Here is a 24,664-nt window from a genome sequence, read left to right on the forward strand (position 1 = left end):
TTTTAGTGATTACTTCCTTGGCAGAAATATTCTGAGTACCTTGTACATTTAAGAATTTAAAAATCTAAGCATAGAAGCAAATTGGTCACTAAGACAACAAACAACAGAAGTAGATTCATCACAGAAAGAACAAGAACATAATGGTAAGTCAAATGGTTCCTCAAGCCTACCCTGCTATTCAGTCTGGAAATGACTCATCTGCCCAGGTTTCATCTCCTATTCTAACCAGTTCTGCAAACCTCTCAATTTTTTGATCCTTCAAAAATTTATCTACTGTCTTTTAAAATACCCAAAATAATCTAGCCTCCAGTACTCCACCAAGATAGAGAATTAAACAGATTCAACATCCTCATCAAAAAGCTCCTAAGCACCTGGGTGTTAAATGACTGCCCCTAATCTTATAATTATGTCCCCACATTTGATATTCTCCTCTTAGTGGAAACTCCTTGATATCTACCCTATTATGATGCTGAAGGCCCTATGTTTTAATATCATTCTTTGTTCTTTTAAACTCCACAGAATATCAATCTAATTTATTTAAATTGTTGACATAACAAAGGTAATCTTAGGCTACTGAATGATATTGATCAGCAGGTAAATTGGACAGGACAATGACAGATAGAACTTAATCTTGAGAAATGAGAGGCGATACATTCTGGGAAAAGGGTCAAATAAGAGTAGAACATACATCAGGAATAGTAGAGCCATAGAGAGTATTGAGGAACAAGGAGATCTTGATGTACATCTGAAAGTTGCTGAATTTGTAATCACAAAAAGATAGGGTGAGGCCAGTAAAAAGGATGCTCGCCTTTTTTCAAATCAGTATAAAGGGGTATGATTTAATGGCCATTACAGAAACGTGGTTGCAGGGTGGCGAGGATTGGGAATTAAATATCCAAGGATATCAGTTAATAGGAAAGGACAGGCAGGACGGTAAGGGAGGTGGGAAGGTGGGGTAGCGCTCTTAATTAAGGACAAGATCAAGTTGGTTGAGGCAATCTTGAGGAGGACTTCATAGAATGCATGTGTGATAGCTTTCTTGAACAGCATGTTACTAAACCTACAAGGGAACATGCTGTCTTGGAAGAAGGCAAATGTCACACCACTGTTCAAAAAAGGATGTAGACAAAAGGCAAGTAACTATAGGTCAGTTAATTTAACATCTGTAGTTGGGAAAATGCTTGAGGCTATCATTAAAAAAGAAATAGCGAGGCACCTGGAAAGAAATTCAGCAAAGGCAGGTCTCTTTGACAAACCTACTGGAGTTCTTCAAGGATATTACAAGGTGCAGTGGACAGACGGGAACAGATGGACTTTATTTACTTGGATTTCCAGAAGGCATTTGGTACGGGTGCCACATAAAAGACTTATCCGTAAAATAAGGATGCATAGGGTTAGGGGTGATGTATTAGCATGGATAGAGGATTGGTTAACCAATAGAAAGCAGAGAGTTGGGATACGTGGGTGTTTCTCTGGTTGGCAATCAGTGGTGAGTGGTGTGCCGCAGGGTTGGTGATGGGCCCGCAACTGTTCACGATATACATTAATGATCTGGAAGAGGGGACCAGGTGTAGTTTGCTGAGGACACTAAATTGAGTGGAAAAGCAAATTGTGCGGAGGGTACGGAGAGTCTGCGGAGAGATACAGATAGGTTAAGTGAGTGGGTAAGGATCTGGCGGATGGAATACAATGTTGGTAAATGCGAGGTCATCCACTTTGGAAGGAAAACTGGAAGATCAAATTATTACTTAAAATGAAAAAAGATTGCCATGATCTTATTGAATGGCGGAACAGGCTCAACAAGCCAGAGGGCCTACTCCTGCTATTTCTTATGTTCTTCATTAGCTAGAGTACAGAATATAACAAAGAAGGTCTTGGTAGAACTTCATGTAATGCTGATTCGGCCATAGATGGAATACTGTGTGCATTTCTGGCTGTCATACAAATGAAGGATGTGATCATGCAGGAAAGTGCTTAGATGATTAACTAAGCCTTTGCCTGGGATGAAAAGTTTTAGTTTTACAGTAAAAATGGATAAGCTGTGTTGGTTTCACTTGGAACTTGGGAAGATGAGAGAGGATCAGATAGAGGTGTAAAAAAATGAGTAGCATAAATAGATAGAATGAAACATTTCCTTATGCTAAGCTATCTAAGATGGCGGGGCAGAGGTTTAAGGTGAGGACTAAAAGATTTAGAGGAGATCTGAGGTAGAATTCTTTCACCCAGGAGGTTATTGTAACTTGGAATCCCTAATTGATGGAAGAAGATATTCTCAAAGATTTACGGATCATCTGACTAAGCACTTGAAATCACCATAATTTACTGGACCATGAAGCAACTACTGATAAATGGAAATATTACAGATGGTTACTTCATGATGGCATGGATGTAGTGGGTTAAAAGATCTGTTTCTGTGCTGTACAACTGTATGACCAGCATCTAGTGATAGGACAATGCTCTCATCACAGAAATATAGCATGGTGAATCTCTTTTATTCTGCCTCCAATACCAATATATCTTTTCTTAAATAAAGTGACCAAAACTTGCATAGTACTGCAGATGTAGTACTCACCATTATCCTGTACAATTTTAACAATGCTCCCCTATTTCTGAATAAAGGGCTTCAGGCCACAGTGGTAGTTTGTGTCATCATATGTATTTAAAGTTTCATTTATGTTTTGAATCTAATTAATATACTTATTTTAAAAAAGACTTAAAGGTGATACTAAATGATAAAAAGTATGTTGTATTAGATATTATAATCAGATAAAACAAACTAATTATCAAAAACTAGCATGCACAAAACTGAGATTTGCAGGAGTGGGATACGCTGTAAATGTAGTGTATATAGCAGCGGTCCCTAACCGCCAGGCCGTGGACCGGTACCGGGCCGCGAGGAAACGATATGATTTGGCGATATGAGTCAGCTGCACCTTTCCTCACACCCACTGTTGAGCCATTACGCATGCGAGGTCATTACCCGCGCGTCATCCATTTCAGTGCGGAAAGAAGATCAACTCCTTGAGCTTGCAAATGACGGCGGGCTGAAAAGTATGTTTGACATAACATCTCTGCCGGCATTATGGATCAAAGCCAAGGCTAAGTATCCTGAGATAGCCAGGAAAGCACTGAAAACATTGCTTCCATTTCCAACGTAACTCTGCAATGAATGCAACAAAAACTTAATTGCGGAATAGACTGGACATTAGGAACCCCGTTCGAGTATCGCTGTCTCTTGTCACCCTTTGATAGGACCGTTTTGTTGCAGGGAAACAAGCCCAGGGCTCCCACTGATTCAATGATATTGGTGTGTTGCAATGATTTTATATGTTCATACGGGGAAAATATGTGCTGCGTGTTTAATATCCAAACGATACTTAAAATGTTATGATACTATTGACTTATATAACTATATAACAATTACAGCACGGAACAGGCCATCTCTGCCCTTCTAGTCCGTGCTGAACGCTACTCTCACCTTGTCACACCGACCTGCACTCAGCCCATAACGCTCCATTCCTTTCCTGTCCATATACCTATCCAATTTTTCTTTAAATGATAATATCGAACCTGCCTCCACCACTTCGTTCAACACTTACTTCAAGCTTCCCTGTCCTCCCCTGATAATTGACTTATCACTATATTCATGCCAGGAAAATATGCGCTGTGTGTTTAATATTAAATTCGTTAGATAAACCCTTTTAGAAACGAAATTGAGTGTATTAGCTAATTATCATCTATATTCCAGTCGTGATTAACACCCCCCCCCACCCCCGAACAGAATCGCCAAAAACGATTTGTAGAAAAAATCGTACACGCATGCGCACTGGTGCCCGCACAAGGCTTCATGGTCATTGTAGTCTTTTCAGGGAAAACCCAGCCTATTTGACTGCTACTCTTGTCCGTTGACAACCCTACCCACCCCCGGCCGGTCCGCAAGAATTTTGTCAATATGAAACTGGTCCGCAATCGAGAAAGGTTGGGGACCCCTGGTATATAGAAACTAGTGAAGATAAATAAGTTTTGAACAACTACATTTCTATTGCTTTTGCATCTTAAGAAATTTTGGCACACTTGTTGAATTCAAATCTGAGTTTAGAACACCACAACCTTAAAGGCAATAATTTTTGGATTGTTATTTAAGCCACGTGTAAACTGATGTGGAGGCAAATTAAATCAGAGTTAAGTGCACAGTCAAATTATAGTGTGAGATATGAGGATCCTTTTTGCCCTGATGCAATGTTACCAATGCTACATAAAAAAAAGAGATGTTCCATTAGAATATACTTAACTTGAAGCAAGGTAGAAGCCATGTTCTACTAAAACAAATAATAATGACAAAATAGAATGTCTGAAATTTCTGTTGAGGGAAATTTATAAATCTAAAACTCCAAAGCAAAACAGTGGTTTATCAACTTAGGTTAAGTAGATTCTGTCAGGAATGAGCGAGGCATTTAACAGCGATCATGCAATAGTAAAAAGGGTCAAAGTAGAACCAAATGAGCAGTGGGATTTTAATTCCATTAATGATCTGAAGTTTTAAATATGAATCTAGTCTTAAGCAAAGATGACCACAAAGCAAGCAGAGCAGCGTAAAATTCCACATGGTTCACTACTGCCCTTTAAGGGAAGGAAATCAGCTGCCTTTGATCTGGCCTATGAGTGACTTCAGACCAACATAATGTGAATGATTCTTAACTGTCATCTGAAATGCCTAGCCAATCATTCAATTGTACCATAAATGCCATGTTGAAACTAAAAGAAGCAGATGAAAAACTGGTAAGCATGAAGCATCAACCTGTGCACCAAATATGGATGCAGCAGTGTTGCTTCTGCCTAATCTGTCAATGTTGTGGTCACCTTCAGAAACACCTGGTGCCCAAATTGGGACAGTTATTAAAGAGACTCTTCAATCAACAACGTGACATGGTCATAGAACTAGAACTATACCTTATATAACAATGTCAGATTTCTATCTCAGTCCCTATATGTACATTTTGAACCAACAGAGGACAATTAGAGATAATGGCATAGTGGTACACAGGAGGCAGAAACACCAGAAGTCCTCAAGATTTAACTCCAGACCACATGAAGTCTCATGGCAATGTCAAATATGGGATAGAAGCCTTCTTCTGATTATTACTTACCCTCTTCTTTCAACCAATGAAGCAGCTTATGTTGAACAACACAGAAGCACTAAAACTAAAATGATATGGAATGTACTCAATGAGAGATTTCAGTGCCCATCAGAATGACTTAGTTAGCAGCAATATCCCTAGCTGAATCCTGCATGACCTAGGTGCCAGACTGGGTCTCTGGTTGTTGTGGGTGATTTAGCTTGAAGTGCATGTCTACTGGATGCTGTCCTCATCAAACTATCTACTTCTGATGTAAATATAAACTACTTTGTAATGATGAACATTAAATAAGCAGAGAGACATTAACACTAATTTAGTTCACTATCGTCCTTCAGTCCACAACAGAAGTGAGAGTGACCACTGCAGATTCCTTGTGGAGACAATTTCCATCTTCACACCGAGGTAATCTTCTGCTGTATGGCACTAACTTTGTGCTAAAATGGAGATCGAAACAGATCTAGCAGCTCAGAACTAGTTATCCACAAGGTCCTACAGACAACCAACAACAGCAGAAATGTACACCACCAGTCTCATAACTCACATAATAATCCTCACATTACCATTACTTTCAAGCCAGTAGAACAATCCTGACTCAATGATAAGTGCACAGGTACATGCTTGTACAACACCAGATGTATCTAAAATTGATGTGATATTTGTCCAAAACATTAAATACACTTCTTTTCCCAAACATGCTGCCTCTCCTTATAAGTGCTTTTGGCATTTTCTGTTTCGTTTCACATTTCCAGTTTCTACAGCTTTTTGATATTCAGTTACCTTAACAAGTTTTGTCTCTACACCATCACAAATATTTCTTCTGTTCACACCAACCCTCCCTATCTTTGTAACTAAAAATGTTTACCTTATCACTTCTCCACCTCTGATGAAGGGCCCTAGACTTCAGTGTTGTGCATTTAAAATTTCAGTAATATTTGAGTAATCAGGTAGATATACAGTATACTCTTTAAGTATTCTTGTTTGGTTAAATAATTCTTTACAGGTTATATGTATAAATACATGAATTGCGTACAACAACTAAGATTGGCTCTCTTGTTTTCCTTCAAATTAATTTAATGTTTAGGAGTTGTAAAACATAACAGTGGATACAAGGTGTTTTTAAAGCGAACCTGAGACAGCTGTCAACCTGTTGAAGTGCAGCAATACGTTTAAGTACTAAAAAAAATGCAGCGCATGTTATTCTGAAGGGAAGAGATGATCAATTTTTTTAAAAAGGCAGAAAATGGAAGAATCGACTATCAAGTGATAATAATCAGAAAAAGAGCAGAAATAGCTGGCTACATCAGAAAGATAGACATGTTCGATTACTTAACAGGTAACTGGCTCATGTATACTGAGCTAATTGAACAGCATTTTGAAGCAAGTGAAGTAGCCAATGAGAAACAATACCAATTTTTCTGAGTGCACTGGATTTGAAGCATACAGTTTACTTTAACTGCTCCAAACAAACCAGCTAAAATGAGCTTTGCTGATATTGTGAAGGTAATGCAGGAACATTTAGAACCAAAACCATTGTTGATTGCAGATTGGTTTAGGTTTCACAAGCAGAATCAAAAGGAAGGGGAGTCTACTTTGGTGTATGTAGCTGAATTAAGGAAGCGGAGCATTGTCATTTTCGTAATGGGTTAATGATGCACTGAGAGATCATTTAGTTTGTGGAATCTTACAAGAAAACATTCAAAAACAACTCCTAACTGAGGCACAACTTACATTTAAAAGAGCAGTTGAAATAGCTGTATCAATGGAAACAGCATATGGAGATGCAATTGAGTTGTAGTCAGGAATGAAAGCGAGCATGAATAAAATTGCAACATTTAAACAGACACCAGCCTGGCTGAACAAATTGTATTACAGTTGTAGCAGGGTCTCGTATATACCAGATAAATGCAGATTTAAAGGCAACACTTGCAGTAAGTAGGACACATGCAAAAAGCAAGTCAGACAGACAAAAAGAAATAGACTGTACAGGGTTAGAGAAAGTGATAAAAAGTCAAGCTGCAGTTTCAAAATGATCACTAATCTGCATCCCAAGGACGAAAAATTTGATAATGATAAGTGTCACAGGACTGGCTAGCCTTGAGATTTATATTATGAAAACTAACAATAGACAAGCAACATGGTTTACGCCAAATGTGAACAGAAAATTAATTAAAATAGAATTGGACATTGGCTCGGCTGTTTTAGTCATTCCACAAAATGAGTTTGAACAGCATTTCAAAGATAATAAACTGAAGCCTGCAGGTATCCATCTAAGAACTCCTGTAGGAATGACATTCATAACAGTGAATTACAACAACCAGCCACAACTTGACTGCAGATCCATCCACCATTTAAATGCCACATACCCTGCAAAAGAATCAACTGAAAGCAAATTAAGAAAGGTACTGGATGATACCATATCTGTCTCCATACTATACACTGTGAATTGTTGCCCAACAAAGGGCAAACAGGTGCTGGTGCCAACTTCTGTGTCTCTGGTTGGAAAGCATATTGCACCAAAGAAGGACAATGCTGCTCAGAGGAATCATGAAAGTGACGAAAACAGTGATCTGACTACAACAATTTTCATACACAACATATTTGAGAAAGCTTCTGATATGTTAATCAGACAGTTACTTGTGAAATGTAGCTTGGTTTTAAGTTGGAAGAGAGTTCTAGGAGCTTCAGGAAATTTGTAAGCATTCAGCTTTTGTGAGTATAAAGAACCAAAATCTACACTGTGCATTACTGCACGATCATCAAGTGGGAGACAGAAAGCTGCTTGTAAAAATAGACGCAAAGTCCAAAGTTCAGCTGGATGAATGAAAGGCCAAAAAGAAAGGAGTCAAAGGGGATATGAAAACAGAGTATTCGTCAGATGATATTGTGGATGAGGAAACCAAGAGCAGAGATCAGATTGCAAAGGGAACAATAGACGAATCAATAAGAGAATACCCTAGTAAAATAATATCCCTCCCCAAGATCAAAATGCACAAACTAGAAGAAAAAGGATGAAGGAAGGTGTCCAGAGCAGTCAGGGTCAACTCCCACAACTATCACAGAGGAAGCCCCAGAACCCAAGACTGTTTCACAACCACAAGTCTCACCTACCAAGAAGAGTGATCCCCCTTGTCAGAAAAGACGTTATTCTACAAGACTAAGAAATTCACCACAGTAATTAAATCTTTAGGCCGGAATGAAACAATTTAAAATTTACACTGCTGTGATTGTCTGTATATAGTAGTTGTATTATATAGTATACTGTGTATATAGTTGAGATACATTCTGTATTGATTTGGAGTTTATAGCTAAGCACGGAGGAGTGATGTGTATTTAATATTTCAGTAATATTTAAGTAAACTTGCATATATTGTTTGATTAGGCATTTTTATTTAAGTAATTCATTATGGATTTTATGTATAAATACGTGAATTACATACATCATCATGCTACCACTTGATACACACGCACCTCTCAAAGTAAAGAGTAAACTAAGACTTGCATCTCTCGTCTCTCCTTTTCCTTTGAATTAGTTTAATGTTTTGTAGTTACGAAACATAACAGTCAGCTCTTCTTCTCTCCCAAGGCATAACTTCTTCCTTCACTCATCATCTTAATCAAGATGGTGCTGAGATGCTGTTCGATCGAGATCATGGCTCAGACAGTTGTTTTTTTTTAATTTGTAAGGATGGTTTTGTGAACAGAGAGAGGAGTTGGGTGTCAGATTAAGATTTTGGGACAGGGATGTGGAGCCAGGCCTCCACTCAGCAATATGGATAGTTGACAAAGAACATCAGGAGTCGGGGCCTCTGCTTCACGCTCAAAGACCAGAGATGTGGATGTAGGACGAAGGACATCTGGAATTTAAGCCTCTGCTCTGTGCTCCAAGGCCAGCAACATGGATGCATGATGAAGGACCTTGTAACTGTTGGGCTGTTCCAGGTCCCCGGGAGCAGGAGGCAAGAGGACTGGTCAGTTGACATGTCGAGAGTTCAAGCAGGGTCCTGTTGTCAGCTGCTCTAGGGGTTAATACTGACGCCCATAGGTCGATTGAAAACCTGGAAGCTGGAAACTGGAGGCCTGTCCTGGATTTGGAGTACTGTTTATGTGCAAGGGTGGGTGGGAGGAAGAAAAGAGGCTTGATTTGCTAATGTTGTTTTGTTGCTTGTTATGTTCTGCTTTGTTATATTTTGTGTTGCTCTGCTGAGCGTTGCAGACATGTTATGTTTGCACTAGAATGTGTGGTGATACTTGCAGGCTCCATGTGTGTGCTGCCTGTTACACAAATGATGCATTTCACTGTACGTTTCGATGTACAGGTGATAAATAAATCAGAATCTGAATATGAACCTGAATATGAGCTTGGCCACTAAATACATCCAACATTTTCCATTTTTTCTTTTGAATTCTGGTATCTGCAGCTTCTTTGTACCAATAGATACCAACGAGATGCTTCTCTTGGCCAAAAGCTTGAATAGGCATAGTCTCAGGATATTTAGGTTCAAGTTTAATTGTCATTCAGCCAAACATGAATATCTGTCAATACAACCAAATGAAACAGTGCTGCACCGAGGTCAAGGTACGAAACACAGTACCGACAGTCGCACACAGCAGTTTATGAGTCCATGAATTTTCAGCGGTCTACAGTTGAACATGATAGTTTGCCTTCTGTCGAGTGAAAACAGGAGCACAGCAACAAATAGGAAGTGAATTTAAAGCTAAGATCAAGAGGAATTTCCTCCTTATGAGATCGGGGAATATTTGGAATACTCTGTTCTTGAGGATTGTGGATGAAGGGTCATTGGGTACGTTCAAAGCAAAGAGAGCTCTGGGAGAATCAAGGGATAGCAAGTTCTGGCAGGAAAATGCAGGTACAGGATCAAGGTAAACGGTCAACAGGGTGTTAAATCAATCTTTCAGAGTAACATTGGAAACAGTATTTTATAGTTCTGGTGCTGGCAGCAGACACAAGTAAGTAGAATTACGGACGCTCACTTACCACCTCACTGGATATGGTATTACAATTTGAGGTTATGTGCATTCAAGTGGAGATTAGCTCCAAAGGATGTAAAGGTCAGCTCTGCACAGATACCTGATGTGCTAACTTTTACTTCATTTTCTGTTAGCTCTTTCCTTACAGCTTCACAAAGTTGATATTCCAAACAAAAGATATTGAATCATTGGCTAGTACTTAAGTGATTGGTTGGTGAATATGATTTGAGTGGAATAGCCCAAGTGATATAAAAGTACAACAATTAAAGTGATTTCTAGTGATGTTAAGAGTACTGACAATATTGGTAGAAGGGTTAACTACAACCTGAATAAAAATTGTTTGGTTAAATAATCTCCATTATTGATGGAATTGTTGAGAAGACACACTTGGACTCCATTTAGGCCATTTTCCAATGACCTCTGTTGTCAGGGAAGGTAATGTCTACAAGGCAAGTTGGTAAACAATCTTTGTATTCCAGATACTCTGTGTAAGGCCCAATTTCTTGCATGTCTCATACATCTGGTAGCAATCCCACATAAACCTGGCATATTTGCTATACATGTGTATTTCCTAGATGTCATCTTCAATAATCCAATTTAATAAACTGAATGTGTGGAATGGTATTACTACAGGAAAACTAGATCTAAATCTTGGGAATCACCAGTACAAGCAAACCTAAATGCCTGCAAAATGAAATTACTGTTTCTTCCCTTCTTTGTTCTGGGTAAGCCATACATCATTAAGGACAACTTTTGCCACTGTTCAACATTGTTATTTTAAAACACAAGGTTTTGTGTATCAGAATCCTGAATGAAGCTGTATATTTAGAACAAAACACAGGGGCAGGGCCTTCAGCCCACAATGTTGTGCTGAACCAGCTAAAAAGTAAATCACCACCCCCCCAAAAAAAATAACCTTCTTACCTACACAATGTCCACATCTCTCCATCTTCCTGACATTCATGTGCCTATCTAAACCTCTCTTAAAAGCCTCTAATGTATTTGCCTCTACCACCATAGCAGGCAGGGCAACTGAGGCATCCATCATTCTCTCAGTAAAAACCCTACCCCTCACATCCCTTTTGAACCTACCCCCTCTCACCTACATGCCCTCTAATATTAGATATTTCTACACTGGAAAAAAATATTCCCTGTCTACTCTATCTATACTGCTCATAATCTTAAAAACCTCCATCAGATCTCCCCTCAGCCTGTGCTGCTCCAAAGAAATCAACCCAAGTTGTCCAGCCTCTCATGATAGCACATGTCCTCTAAACTAGGCAGCACCCTGGTAAACCACTTCAACACCCTCTCCAAAGCCTCAACCTCCTTCCTATAGTGGGGTGACCAGAACTCTTCATCTCATATTCTTGAAATTTATTATTTCTTTCTTTTTGTATTTACAGTTTGTCATCTTTTGCACACTGGTTGAATGCCCAAATTGGAGTGGTCTTTAATTGATTCTATCTTGGATGTACAGAGTATGCCCATAAGAAAATGAATCTCAGGGTTGTATATAGTGACATACATGTACTTTGATAATAAATTTACTTTTGAATTTTCAACAAGGCCATAACCAGATAGATTGTGAGGTCAAAAGTCCATCTTATCAACTTAGAAGACCATTCAATAGTCTTATAACAGTAGGATAGAAGCTGTCCTTCAGCCTAGTGGTACATGCAGTTTTGTATCTTCTGCCCAAAGGGACTGGGGTGAGGAGAGAATGCCCAGGGTGGGTGGGATCTTTGATTATGTCGGCTGCTTTACTAAGGCAGTGAAAAGAGTACACAAAGTCTACCTTAACATCAATCATAAAGGCACACAGCATAGAAACAAAACTTCCAGGCACCAATCACTGTGCTGACCAAATAGCTATCTTTACTATTTCTATTTCCCACCAATCAGCCCATGACCTTCTATGCCATGGTATTTCAAGCCTTTAGGTACATCATAAATGTGAGAGTCCCAAAGCATTTTAGAACTGATATTACTTTTACTTTGCAGTCATTGCAGTTATGTAAGAAAATGTGCCAATCATTATGTTCAATGATGTCACACAAAAATATAAATGATGGGTTAATTGTTTCTCATGATTTTAGTAGAGATATTAACATTGGAAAAAAATGCCAAGAAAACTCCTAGCTATTTTTCAAATAGCGCATCTTATCTTTTATATTTTCTTGAGTAGGTAAATTAGGCTTAAATATAATCACTTGACATGCAATATTTTGCACCACATTGAAATAGTAGCCTTGCTTATACGCTTAGGTACATAAATAAATGAACACAGTTTGACTATTAACAAGAACATAATTACCATTATGAACTGAAATCATGCAAATTGTATACTTATATAGTTCAACACATTACTTACGAGCTTTATTCATTCTCTGAAATGCTTTGTCCGATCTGTACTATAAGTAAAAAGAAACAAAATATAAATCAGATAAAGAAGAAACACACACGCTACAATGTAGAACCTAACACACAAATCATATGCTAATTAAACTGATATAGCTCTATTGTTATACACTTCACTACTTTCACCTTGAGCTGAGTTACCCAAGTAGTAAAAATGGATATTTGTTCCATAGTTCCAACACGATTGAGACAAGAAGGCTAGGTTGTTACTTCTGGCATAGCAACCACATCTACGAAGTCTTCTGTTGGACGGGACAGGCTACAGTAAAATAATCTGCCATCTGACCATAGTTCAGGATCTGACACACTTTGCAGTACGCTATGTCATGTACTCTCTCAACTCCCCACACCCTGGCTCTCAAACTCTCTTCCCACTCACTAGGGCTTTGGCTCCCGAGCTCCCTTTCACTTACCCCATTTCCCATGATCCTTTTATCTGCATTCTTGCATTTCCCTTGTATGCAACAGGCCCAATTCCCATACTTTCTCCAATTCACCAAACCTCACTTCCCACTCTACTTTCTGACTTGGCAGTTCCCATTTCCCATCTTCCCTTCTAATTTCTTGGTGCCTTGAATGCTACACTTTTTTTTCTGGTGCCACAGAGCCCTATTTCCTGTGTTCTTTTCTGATCTGCAAGCCCTAGTTCCCAAGCTCTTGCTTTAAACTTAATTGATTAACCAGGAAATTTACTATATACATTAATACCAAACACATTTTAATTCATTTTTCATCTTAAGATGTGTTGGGTTATTAATAAAAATAACATCTAATAATCTGGAAAATGTCAAATCAACACCTCTGAATTGCCAAACAGGTGGCATTATGGCGTTTTACTGTATTGTCAAATTGTTGAATTGTCACCTTATAACATACAGTACATACAGTATATAAACTAGAATGGTTGCAGTAAAACAGTGAGGTGTGTATGAGAGTGATTTACATCACAAAAAATTAGCATATTTCATAATTCAATGAATTTTTTTGAAAACTTATTTGTAGTGTCCTTTATTTTAATTTCGTGTCTAACCATATGAAGGAAAAAATATCAAACTATGAGATTTTCTAATTAACCTATTCCTCTAAACTAGAAACATCTGCCACTTAGTGATGTCTACATTGCATACTTCCCTTGGGGAAGTGACAGAAATAAAACTTACATCACCTTCTGGTAGATAAGGACATTATTTGAACAATATTTACACTTCTCTCCTGTTCGTAAATTAATTAGCAAATGAAACTTGTATGTGGTTGTCAACAATCTCCACATCAATCCTGAATGAGTTTACAGTAATTTACTGTTCCAATGGTATTTAACACTAAAATATAACCATACATGGAGGCTCGAGTGCCAATGACCCAGAATTTAGGAGGCCTTGGAAATATACTTCAGCTGCTCCAGACTCATTACAATAATTGAAACACATACACATTTTTAGTAGGCTTCTCTTTCAGTAACAGTGAAACCAATCAGAGGTGATGCTCCATATTATCCAAAAATGGCTACCAGTATCCTAATCTAGACAGGTATCTGTATATCAGAATTATGAGTGGCTAAAGAAATTGTATCTACATTCTTTCAACTTTGTTAACATAAGAGGAGTATACTCAAATTTACTCCACTGAACTGCACCACTAAATGCAAAGTCCATTTAACATACACCAAAATAATATATGCCTGAGCTTTTATGGGTCTTTTATGGTGCAAACCACTCACCTTCCTATCGAATATGATCACAGACTTAGCAGTAGTATTAGGAACTGAAAGTGAAGTTGGTATGGAATTCAGATTTGATGTCAAACTGGAAGCTGAAGGTACAGTAAGATGCTCTTTGATAAGTATTTCCAGTGCAGATGTAGATGGAACACGGGCTGTTATATTCTCAGTTTCAGTCCAACCTTAGATCAAAATTAACTACAAAAGGTTAGTCATCAAACAAAACAAATGCACAAATAAATTAAACATGTGGCACATATCAAATTAGAAATAACTTAGAAAATGTGTAAGGTGGTTCAGTTGTTCTCTGATCTTGGCATCATTTCATCACCATAAAGAGGAGACATCATCAGTACACTGTTGACAAACTTACTGGAGTTCTTTGAGGATACGATAAGTGCAATGGATAGAGGGGCACAGATGGACATTATTTTCTTGGATTTCCAGAAGGCATCTGATAAGGTGCCACATAAAAGACTTATCCATAAGACCGTAAGACGTAGGAGCAGAACTAGGCCACCTGCCCCATCCAGTCTGCTCTACCATTCAATCATGCCCAATACTTCTTTTTTTCTCCTCCTCAACTCCAGTTCCCAGCCTTCTCCCCGTAACCTTTGATGCCATATCCAATCAAGTTCTATCAATCTCTGCCTTAAGTACACCCAACAACCTGGCCTCCTTAGCTGCAAGTGGCAACAAATTTCACAAATTCACCATCCTTCGGGTAAAGAAACTTCTCTGCATCTCTGTTTTGAAAGGGCGCCTCTCTATCCTGAGACTATGCCCGCTTACTCTTGATTCTCCATAATGGGAAACATCCTTTCCACATCTACTCTGTCTAGACCTTTCAATATTCTAAAGGTTTCAATGAGATCCCCCCCATCCTTCTGAATTCCAGTGAGTACAGACCCAGAGCCATCAAACATTCCTCGTATGATAACCCTTTCATTCCTGGAATCATCCTTGTGAACCTCCTCTGGCCCATCTCCAATGCTAGCACATCTTTTCTTAGATGAGGAGTCCAAAACAGTACACAATGATCAAGGTGAGGCCTCAGCATCACATCCTTGCTCTTGCATTCTGGACCTCTTCAAATGAATGCTAACATGGCATTTGCTTTCTTCACCACCGACTCAACCTGCAAGTTAACCTTTAGGGTGTTCTGCACAAGCACTCGCAGGTCCCATTGCATCTCAGATTTTTGGATTTTCTCCCCATTTAGAAAATAGTTTGCACATTTATTTCTACTACCAAGGTAAATGACTATGCATTTTCCAACATTGGGCAAGGAAGTGGCAAATGAAATACATTCTCTTAATCTGTCCAAGTCCTTCTGTATCCTACCTGTTTCCTGAACTCTACCTGCCCCTCCACCAATCTTGTATCATCTGCAAACTTGGCAACAAAGCCATCTACACCATCATCTAAATCAGTTACATCCAGCATAAAACGAAGTGGACCCAACATCGACCCCTGCGGAACACCACTAGTCACTGGCAGCCAACCAGAAATTTTTTTTATTCCCACTCGCTGCCTCCTGCCAATCAGCCAATGCTCTAACCATGTTAGTAACTTTCCTGTAATACCACGGGCTCTTAACTTGGTAAGCAGCCTCATGTGTGGCACTGTTACATACCCCGTAACATGATAAAGGACCAGCAGAAATAGAACACACTTGGAGTCTGGTTTTGCTGTTAACTAATTCTATTTTATTAGTAACTACACAATATAGTAATAAAACCAGATAAATCAAACAGGTTAGCAGAGTTTATGCATATATAGGTGCCGAAATATAAAACCCAAACTTCTTCAACCTTAGGTGGTAATTGATATAGTCTTACAATGGTACGTAAGCAAAGTCAGTTCAGTTTGTGATATTGAGTTGAGTAGAATTGAGGGGGGAGAGAGGGAGGGGGGAGAGAGGGACAGAGGGGGAGAGGGAGGGGGGGATAGTTTGTTGAACACGTAAGCTGATGCCGTCGATTCTTCCTGTTGTCCTCCGAAACTCCCAAGTTAGCCAAACTTGACCAACTTGAGTGCGCCGTCTTCAAGTGATAAACTACCAACCCAGGCAAGGGTTAGACACACTGGTAGACTCCACAGGGTCGCTCTTTCACGCACTAATAATCACAGATCGATTCCTCTTAATCAATCCTCGGTCCCACACTCGTGGGCACCTGAAAGTGTAGTGGTAATTTCACCACACCTTAGTGCATCTGTGTGTCCTTTTTCTTCTGTGTCCAAAAGTCAGTCTCATTCTCCCAACATTTTAAAGTGACAGTCCACAGAAAATATGAACCCTAGGGGTACATAACAGGCACCTTGTCAAAGGCCTTCTGAAAGTCCAAATATAGAACATCCACTTCATCCCCTTTATCCATCCTACTTGTAATTTCCTCAAAGAGTTCCAACAAGTTCGTCAGGTAGGATTTTCCCTTAAGGAAACCATGCTGACTTTGTACTATCTTGTCCTGTGTCACCAAGTGTTCCATCACCTCATCCTTAACAATTAACTTTAACATCTTCCCAATCACTGAGGTCAGGCCAACTGGCCTATAATTTATTTTCTACTGCCTTCTTCCTTTCTTAAAGAGTAGAGTGACATTTGCAATTTTCTAGTTCTCTTTCACCATGCCAGAGTCCAATGATTTTTGAAAGATCATTTCCAATGCCACCACAATCTCTAACGGCATCTCTTTCAGAACCCTAGGGTGCAGCTCATCTATTTTATTATTATTATTATTCATCTGGTCTGGGTGACTTATGTACCTTTAGGTCTTTCAACTTTTTGAGCACTTTCTCTTTTGTGACAGAGACTGCACCCAATCATGTTATTAGAGCACTTTAAGATTTAATTTTCTGTTATCTTTCAGGATAAGTTCTGCCATGATCTTGAGTGATAGTCTTCCAGTCTATTTTAACCCCAAGTTAAAAGATGGGGTCCACATAAACTTAAATGCCTGCTGTACATGAGGATTCATGGCAAGTATATAGAAGACTAGTATCAATTGCATTTTTCCATACCTTCTTCATTCATAGCAATCAATGTTCATGCATGTGCCAGACACTCCACATATTGCCACATTCTGCCCATCACAACACTTTCCATTTATCACTCCAGAATGGAAAAAGGAAGGCATCCCTACAACCCGACACCACTAATCTCTAGCTCAGAAACTGGCAATTCAAGGTTTCAACAGGCTGGAGGACTGCAATTTAGATGCAGAGACACCTGGTGCTAGCCGTCTGTAAATAAGCAATGCAAATACACCCCCCACAAAGCAAAGCAGCACATCAAGCCCTACCTGGTTGATTTCGACAAGAACTTCAAAATGAAACATACAGGAAAGCTGCTGTGAAATTTTATCAAAATACCTTACCTAGTCTGTCTGACAGAATGCAAAAGATGTTATGCAAGATTCCATCAAAGTAATTATGTAGGACACGCTCTGTTTGACATGCAAAACCTCTTTTCACTGTATCTCAGTACACGTGACAATAATAAACCAATGCTAACTCTGGAAGTTTATGCAAAACATTGGATACATATTTCTAGACAGTAAATGGTGTGAAATTCCATGCCTGTGAAATTAACATTTCTTTCAGGCAGCCACTGCTGAAGCAGGTTTCTGATTGCACTGAACAGAAATGGAGATCACTGAGTGAAACTGAATATTCACGCTTCAGAGAATATGCTTAAAACACAACTCTACTTACTGTAACCTGTAATCAAACTGTAGTTCTTTAAAAGGAGAGGCGCTAGCAAAGAACAAATTGTTTCTGAAGGGAATAGCTTATTTTTTAAATATCTAATTTCATTTTACGAATTTAGCATCAATGTTCAGAAAACTAAACAGTTCAGCTTCTTTCTCCTCCACCAGATTACTGAATGGATAATGAACCCATAAACACTACCCAAGTTACTTTTTCCTCTCTTTTTCACTACTTATTTAATTTACTTTCTATATATACTCCTTATTGTAATTTATAGTTTTTATAATGTATTGCAATGTACAGCTGCTACAACAACCAATTTCACCACATTTGCCAGTTATATTAAACCTGATGCTGATTCTAAGATTTCTTCAAATCTTTAAAGCTTAATCACTTCAATGAAATATGCAGATAATGTGACAAGGGGGGCTTTTAAACATGGTGCAATGGTCTTGTATCTCTACAGTCTTTATATTCAATTTATTTATTATCAATAGTACTTTATCATTATGTACTACAATGTACTGCAGCAATATTCTATTTAAAAGTGTATTGGATATAAATAGCATTTAAATGGTGATTTTGTAGGTCACTATTTTGAAGCAGTGTGCATATTCTGGCATTTCCCCTTCAGCAATGAAATGGAACTGCTGCAAAGATGAAGTGAATTTTTCAAGCAAAAATATGTCAGCACTGCCAGTTATTTTAATGAATTGTATACCTTTTACTGTCTTGTGAGCATAATCATTTATCCCATCCAAGAGAGGCTTTTGTTACAGGATCTGAATCTGTAGTGAGGCTTTCTTAGAAAACTACACGCAGACAGTAAGAGTGTGGAACTCTGGAGGTAATGACATTCTGATAGCAACGTCTTTTTCAATGCTCTGCTTTCAAACCTTCAACTAACTAGAGCATCAAATCCACTGCATTCATCAAACACATTTGTTGTGTCTATGACAACAAATCTTGTATTTGTTGTATTGCTGGAAGGCAAGAGATTTGTCATCTGTTTGGTATGATACTACATTTGTAGTAATGTGCTTGATTAGATAATATTGATTGGTCAAGGTCAAAGATCATTACAGAGTCTATATCATAAGATATAGAAGCAGAATTAGGCTGCTTGGCCCATCAAATTTGCCCTGCTATTTCATCATGGCAGATTCAATTTTCCTCTCAGCTCCAATCTCCTGCCTTCTCCTGGTATCCCTGACCAATTAAGAATCTATCAACCTCTGCCTTAATTATACGTAAAGACTTGACCTCCACACCTGCCTGTAGCAAATAATTTCACAGATTCACCACCCTCTGGCTAAAGATATTCCTCATCATGTCCATTCTTAAAGGACACCCCTCTATTCCGAGGCTCTGTCCTCTGCTCTTAGACCCTCCGAGCACAGCAAACATCCTCTCTGTATCCACTCCACCAAAGCCTTCACCAATCGTTAGCTTTCAATGAGGTCACTCCTCATTCTTCTGAATTCCAGTGAATACAAGCCCCGAGCCAACAGATGCTCTTCATACGACAAGCCATTCAATTTTGAAATCATTTTCGTGAACTTCCTTTGCACCTCCAGTTTCAGCACATCCTTTCGAAGATAATGGGTCCAAAACTGCTCCCAATACTCCAAGTGAGGCCTCACAAGTGCTTTACATTACATTCTTTCTTTTATATTCTAGTCCACCTGAAATGAATGCTAACATTTTTGTATTTTCTCTTCATTTAGAAAATAGTCAACCCTTTCACTTATTCTACCAAAATTCATGACCATACAGTTCCCGGCACTGTATCCCATCTGCCATTTCTTTGTCCATTCTCCTAATCTGTCTAAGTCCTTCTGTAGCCTATCTACTCTCTCAAAACTACCTGAGCCTCCACCTATCTTTATTTCATCTCCAAACTTCACAACAAAGACATTAATTCCATCATCCAAATCATTGACATCTTATGTAAAAAGAACTGGTCCCAACACAGACTCCTGTAAAACACCACTAGTCACCGGCAGCCAACCAGAAAAGGCTCCCTTTATTCCCGCTCTTTGCCTCCTGCCAATCAGCCACTGTTTTATCCATGCTAGAATATTTCCCATACTATCATGGGCTCATAGCTTGTTAAGCAGTATTCATGTGTCGCACCTTGTCACAGGCCTTCTGAAAATCCAAGCGTACAACATGAACCGATTCTCCTTTGTCTATCCTGCTGGTTATCTCTTCAAAAAATTCCAACAGACTTGTCAGGCAAGATATTCCCTTGAGGAAACCATGCTGAATATGGCCTATTTTATCATATGCCTCCAAATACCCTAAGACCTCACACTTAATAATTAATTCCAACATCGTCCCAACCACTGAGGTCAGACTAACTGGCCTATAGCTTCCTTCCTTCTGCCTCTCTCCCTTCTTGAAGACTGGCATAACATTTGCAATTTTCCAGTCTTCTGGAACCATTCCACAATCTAGTGATTCTTGAAAGATCATTACTAATGCTTCCAGAATTTCTTCAGACACCTCTTTCAGAACTGTGGAGTGTAGACCATCTGGTCCAGGTGACTCATGTGCCTTCAGACCTTTCAATTTCCCAAGAACCTTCTCTCTAGTACAAGTAACTTCACACACTTCATGACCCTTGACACCTGGAACTTTCACCATACTGCTAATACCTTCCACAGTGAAGACTGATACAAAATATAGATTCAGTTCATCCGCCATTTCCTTGTCTCCCAGTACTACCTCTCCAGGATCGTTTTCCAGCAGTTCAATATCCAGTCTCGCCTCTCTTTTACACTCTATGTATCTGAAGAAACTTTCAGTATCCTCTTTAATATTACTGGCTAGCTTACTTATGTATTCCATCTTTACCTTTAGTTACTTTTTTAATTGCCTTCTGTTAGTTTTTCGAAGCTTCCCAATCCTCTAACTTCCCACTAATTTTTGCTCTATTGTCTGCCCTCTCTTTGGCTCTTATGTTGGCTCTGACTTCTCTTGTTAGCCACTGTTGTGTCATCTTCCCTTTAGAACACTTTTTTCTTTTTGGGTTGTATATATCCTGTGCCTTCCAAATTGTTTCCAGAAATTCCAGCCCTTGCTGCTCTGTTATCATCCTTGCCAGTATCCTTTTCCAATCAATTCTGGCCAACTCCACTTTCATGCCTCTGCAATTCTCTTCACTCCACTGTAATACTGATACAATGGACTTCAGCTTCTCCTTCTCAAATTTCACAGTGAATTTGATCATATTATGATCACTTTCCCAAAAGGGTTCCTTTTCTTTAAGCTCTCTAATCAATTCTGGTTCATTGCACAATACCCAATCCAGAATAGATGATCCCCTAGTGGGCTCAAACAGGAGCTACTCTAAAAAGCCTTCTCGTAGGCACTCTAGAAACTCACCCTCCTGTAAATCAGCACCAAACTGATTTTCCCAGGTTAACTGGCTATTGAAATCCTCCATGACTATTGTAACATTGCCCTTTTGGCATGCATTTTCTATCTCACATTGTAACTTGTAGACCACATCCTTACTACTGTTTGTGTATCTGCATACAACTCCCATCAGGGTATTTTTACCCTTGCATTCCTTGGCTCTGTGCACAATAATTCAACACCTTCTAACCTTCTGTCACCTCTTTCTAATTATTTGATTTCATTTTTTGCCAATAGAGCAACAATGCTCCCTCTGCTTTCTTGCATGTCCTTTTGATATAACATGTACCCTTGGACACTAAGCTCTCAGCTATAATCTTCTTTCAGCCATGATTCAGTTATGCTTACAACATCATACCTGATATTCTGCAACTATGCTACAAGTTCATGTACCTTATTCCATATACTGCACCCATTCAAATATAACACCTTCAGTCCTGTATTCACCCTTTTCAATTTTGTCTGCCTTTTACATTGCAACTCAGAATCAGAATCATCCTGCTGACTGCAATTTTGCCCTATCAACAGCCTCTCCTCAATACACATCGCCTGTTTGTAAACCAGTTATCTCATCTTCAGCACTATCATCCGCCTTTCCTTTGATACTTCTTGCATTGAAATATAAGCAGCTCAGGACACTAGTCGCACCATGTTCAACCTTTTGATTCTTAACTTTGTCTGAGGTCTTATCAACATCTGTCTCCACAACTTTTCTGGCACTCTGGTTCCCATCTCTCTGCAACTCTAGTTTTAACCCCACCGTGCAATATTAATAAACCTTCCGACTAGGACATTAGTTACTCTCCAGTTTCAGGTGCAAACGATCCCTTCAGTACAGGTCCCACATTCCCTGGAAGAGAGACCAATGATACAAAAATCTTACGCTCTTCCTCCTACACCAACTCCTTAGCCATGCATTAAACTGTGTAATTTTTCTAGTTCTGGCCTCACTAGCACATGGCATGGATAGCAATCCTGAGATCATTACCCTGGAGGTCCTGCCCTTTAAGTTATATCCCATTGAACTATCATAAGAAACTACTTTGACTTAATGCTTCAGCCTCATACCTGATAAAAGTGTACAGCAATGCAGCTGTAGAGTCTGCAATGACTTGGTTGAGACAGTGACAGAAGGTCCTTTGGGCTTGCAGGGCAGGACAACAGGCAGTTAACTGAATACGAGTTGAATGTCAGGAGACGAATTACAGAATTTCTGGCAGGAAGATCTCGGAGATCTCTAAGCAATTATTAACCCCACACTGGCACACAAAATACATTATATAGTTGCTTACTCAGGTTATTCTGACAGCATCGCCCAAACCTACAATTTCTTCCACCAAGCCCTAAGGCAGAAGAAATATGAGAATGCTATCACCCATAGGTCTCTCCCGCAACAACAAAGCCACCTTCCCACAAAGTGAGACATATAATCAACCAACTCACTCAATCTTTGGGAACTACCGAATTTCACAAATATGGCGCCATTCCTTCTGATGGTTTCCAGTGTACTCAGCAAACTGTAAAGTATGGTATAAAACATCACTGTCCCAATCATTCTCAGAGTGATCTGGAGGCTAGAAATTCAGAATGAAGTGACTTTGACTGACAAAGACAACAGAATTTAGGCTGTAGCTCTGCTTACAAAGGATCACAGGCCTCTGACTTGGGAAAATTTAAAATCTCCAAGCATATTGCTGCTCAGAGATCTAGAGATACAAATGAGATTCCTCAACACTCTTGGGGAATATGGTTTACAGACATAAACCTCTCTTCCCCAATTTTATTAGGATCCTGGCATATTTATCCTGTCTTAAACACATTCTGCAGCTCTGCTATTGTTGTATACCCAGATGTATCAACTACCAAAGTGGAGGAATGCAGTATTCTCACCTAAAAGTCACTATGCATTCTACTACTAATCCACCAGTAAGCCTGTCGAGTTGTTGAAGCAAACTGCAGAAGGGTCAATTAGCTCAGGTGCCATTTAAAATAAATTAAACTGCTATGAATAGAACTGCAATGCATTTAATAAATACAAGGGGAAAACATGATCGAATTTTATCTGACAATGCTACAAATGAGAACTGCACAAGGGTTGACATTATTCAGTGTGTTAAATCCACCAATATCCATCACAACATACAGTATGTGGTTTCTATCAGATTCTACAGGCTGATTTATACTTGTGCGTACTAGCTTACGTCGTGGCCTACGCAAGTGGGCTACGCCGTTGTGAGCACTTATATTTGTGCGTTGGTGTGTCTGCATCGCTCTGCAATTCACCACCGAAACGCTAGTTGGCGGTGGGGATTCTATGCCACTGTGTTGAGTTTCTTCATGTTGAAAATCAACATGAAAAAACTCAAACTTCAAACAATGGCGACTGAAACTGAAGGAGGGTGAATTTTCTGTGCTTGTCCGGCCACTGAGAGACATGGACAAGGAAATGCATTTCAAATATTTTTGGATATCGGAAGGTAGATTTGACGGTTTGGTTTATCATCTCCAACCATTTATTTCACATCAGTGTACACACAGTATACTCAGAGACTGGCAATCACCATTTGAGTTTTAGCTTCAGGTGGAAGTCAAGAGGCTGTAGCAGCTAGCTACAAACTGGTGTCAAGCACAGGGTCCTCCATAATTTCGGAGGTCTGTAAAACTTTATGGAAAGCATTGCAGCCAGAGTTCCTTCCCTGCCCTTCTTCGCCCAATGGGAAGCTTTTGGACCGTAGGAGGAAATGTGATGCTAACAAGCAGACCAATCACAGCTATTTTGGTCTGCATCGCCGCGACGCGTAGTTACATTTTAGGGGAGGTGCGCGTTAGGCTACGGTGTAGAGTACAGTGTAGGGTAGGCAGCTACACCGTACCTATGGCATACATTTGACACACAAGTATAAATCGGCCTTAAGCATCTTCCACAACTATCTTTTACAGAGGGCTACCATTCTACAAAAGTAGGCGGCGCCAAACAAAAGCACAGCATAATAATTAACAGGCGAATGCACAAATAAAAGTCCAAATTACCCTACCTGAAGGCAAAGTAATGAGAATGGAAAACCAGATAAAATAAAATGTGGATGCTTCCATGGTGACAGTGGTGTCTGTTGAACTTTAAAGCCTCCAACCACCACAAGGTGGCACAAAGAGATATTTTGTAAAATACATGCCTTTGATTACCAATGCCTTTGGGGATTGTGACATCACATAATATTATTATTACTGACTTGCATCACTTCAGTTTTACCTGTACTTTGCA

At 39.2% G+C, this 24,664-nt stretch overlaps 1 protein-coding gene across 1 annotated transcript in view; it reads right to left on the reverse strand.

Annotated features, from left to right (window-relative positions):
- LOC140186203 (uncharacterized) overlaps positions 1–24,664 on the reverse strand; it is a 138,280-nt gene that overhangs the window by 105,318 nt on the left and 8,298 nt on the right. The window contains exons 4-5 of the mRNA XM_072240174.1: positions 14,266–14,447; positions 12,502–12,541 (exon numbers count right to left, since the gene is read on the reverse strand). Of these exons, the coding sequence (XP_072096275.1) occupies positions 12,502–12,541; positions 14,266–14,447 (222 nt within the window). The remainder of the gene's footprint in view (positions 1–12,501; positions 12,542–14,265; positions 14,448–24,664) is intronic.

This window comes from Mobula birostris, chromosome 22 (genome assembly GCF_030028105.1).
Source record: "Mobula birostris isolate sMobBir1 chromosome 22, sMobBir1.hap1, whole genome shotgun sequence".
NCBI classification, from domain to species: Eukaryota; Metazoa; Chordata; class Chondrichthyes; order Myliobatiformes; family Myliobatidae; genus Mobula; species Mobula birostris.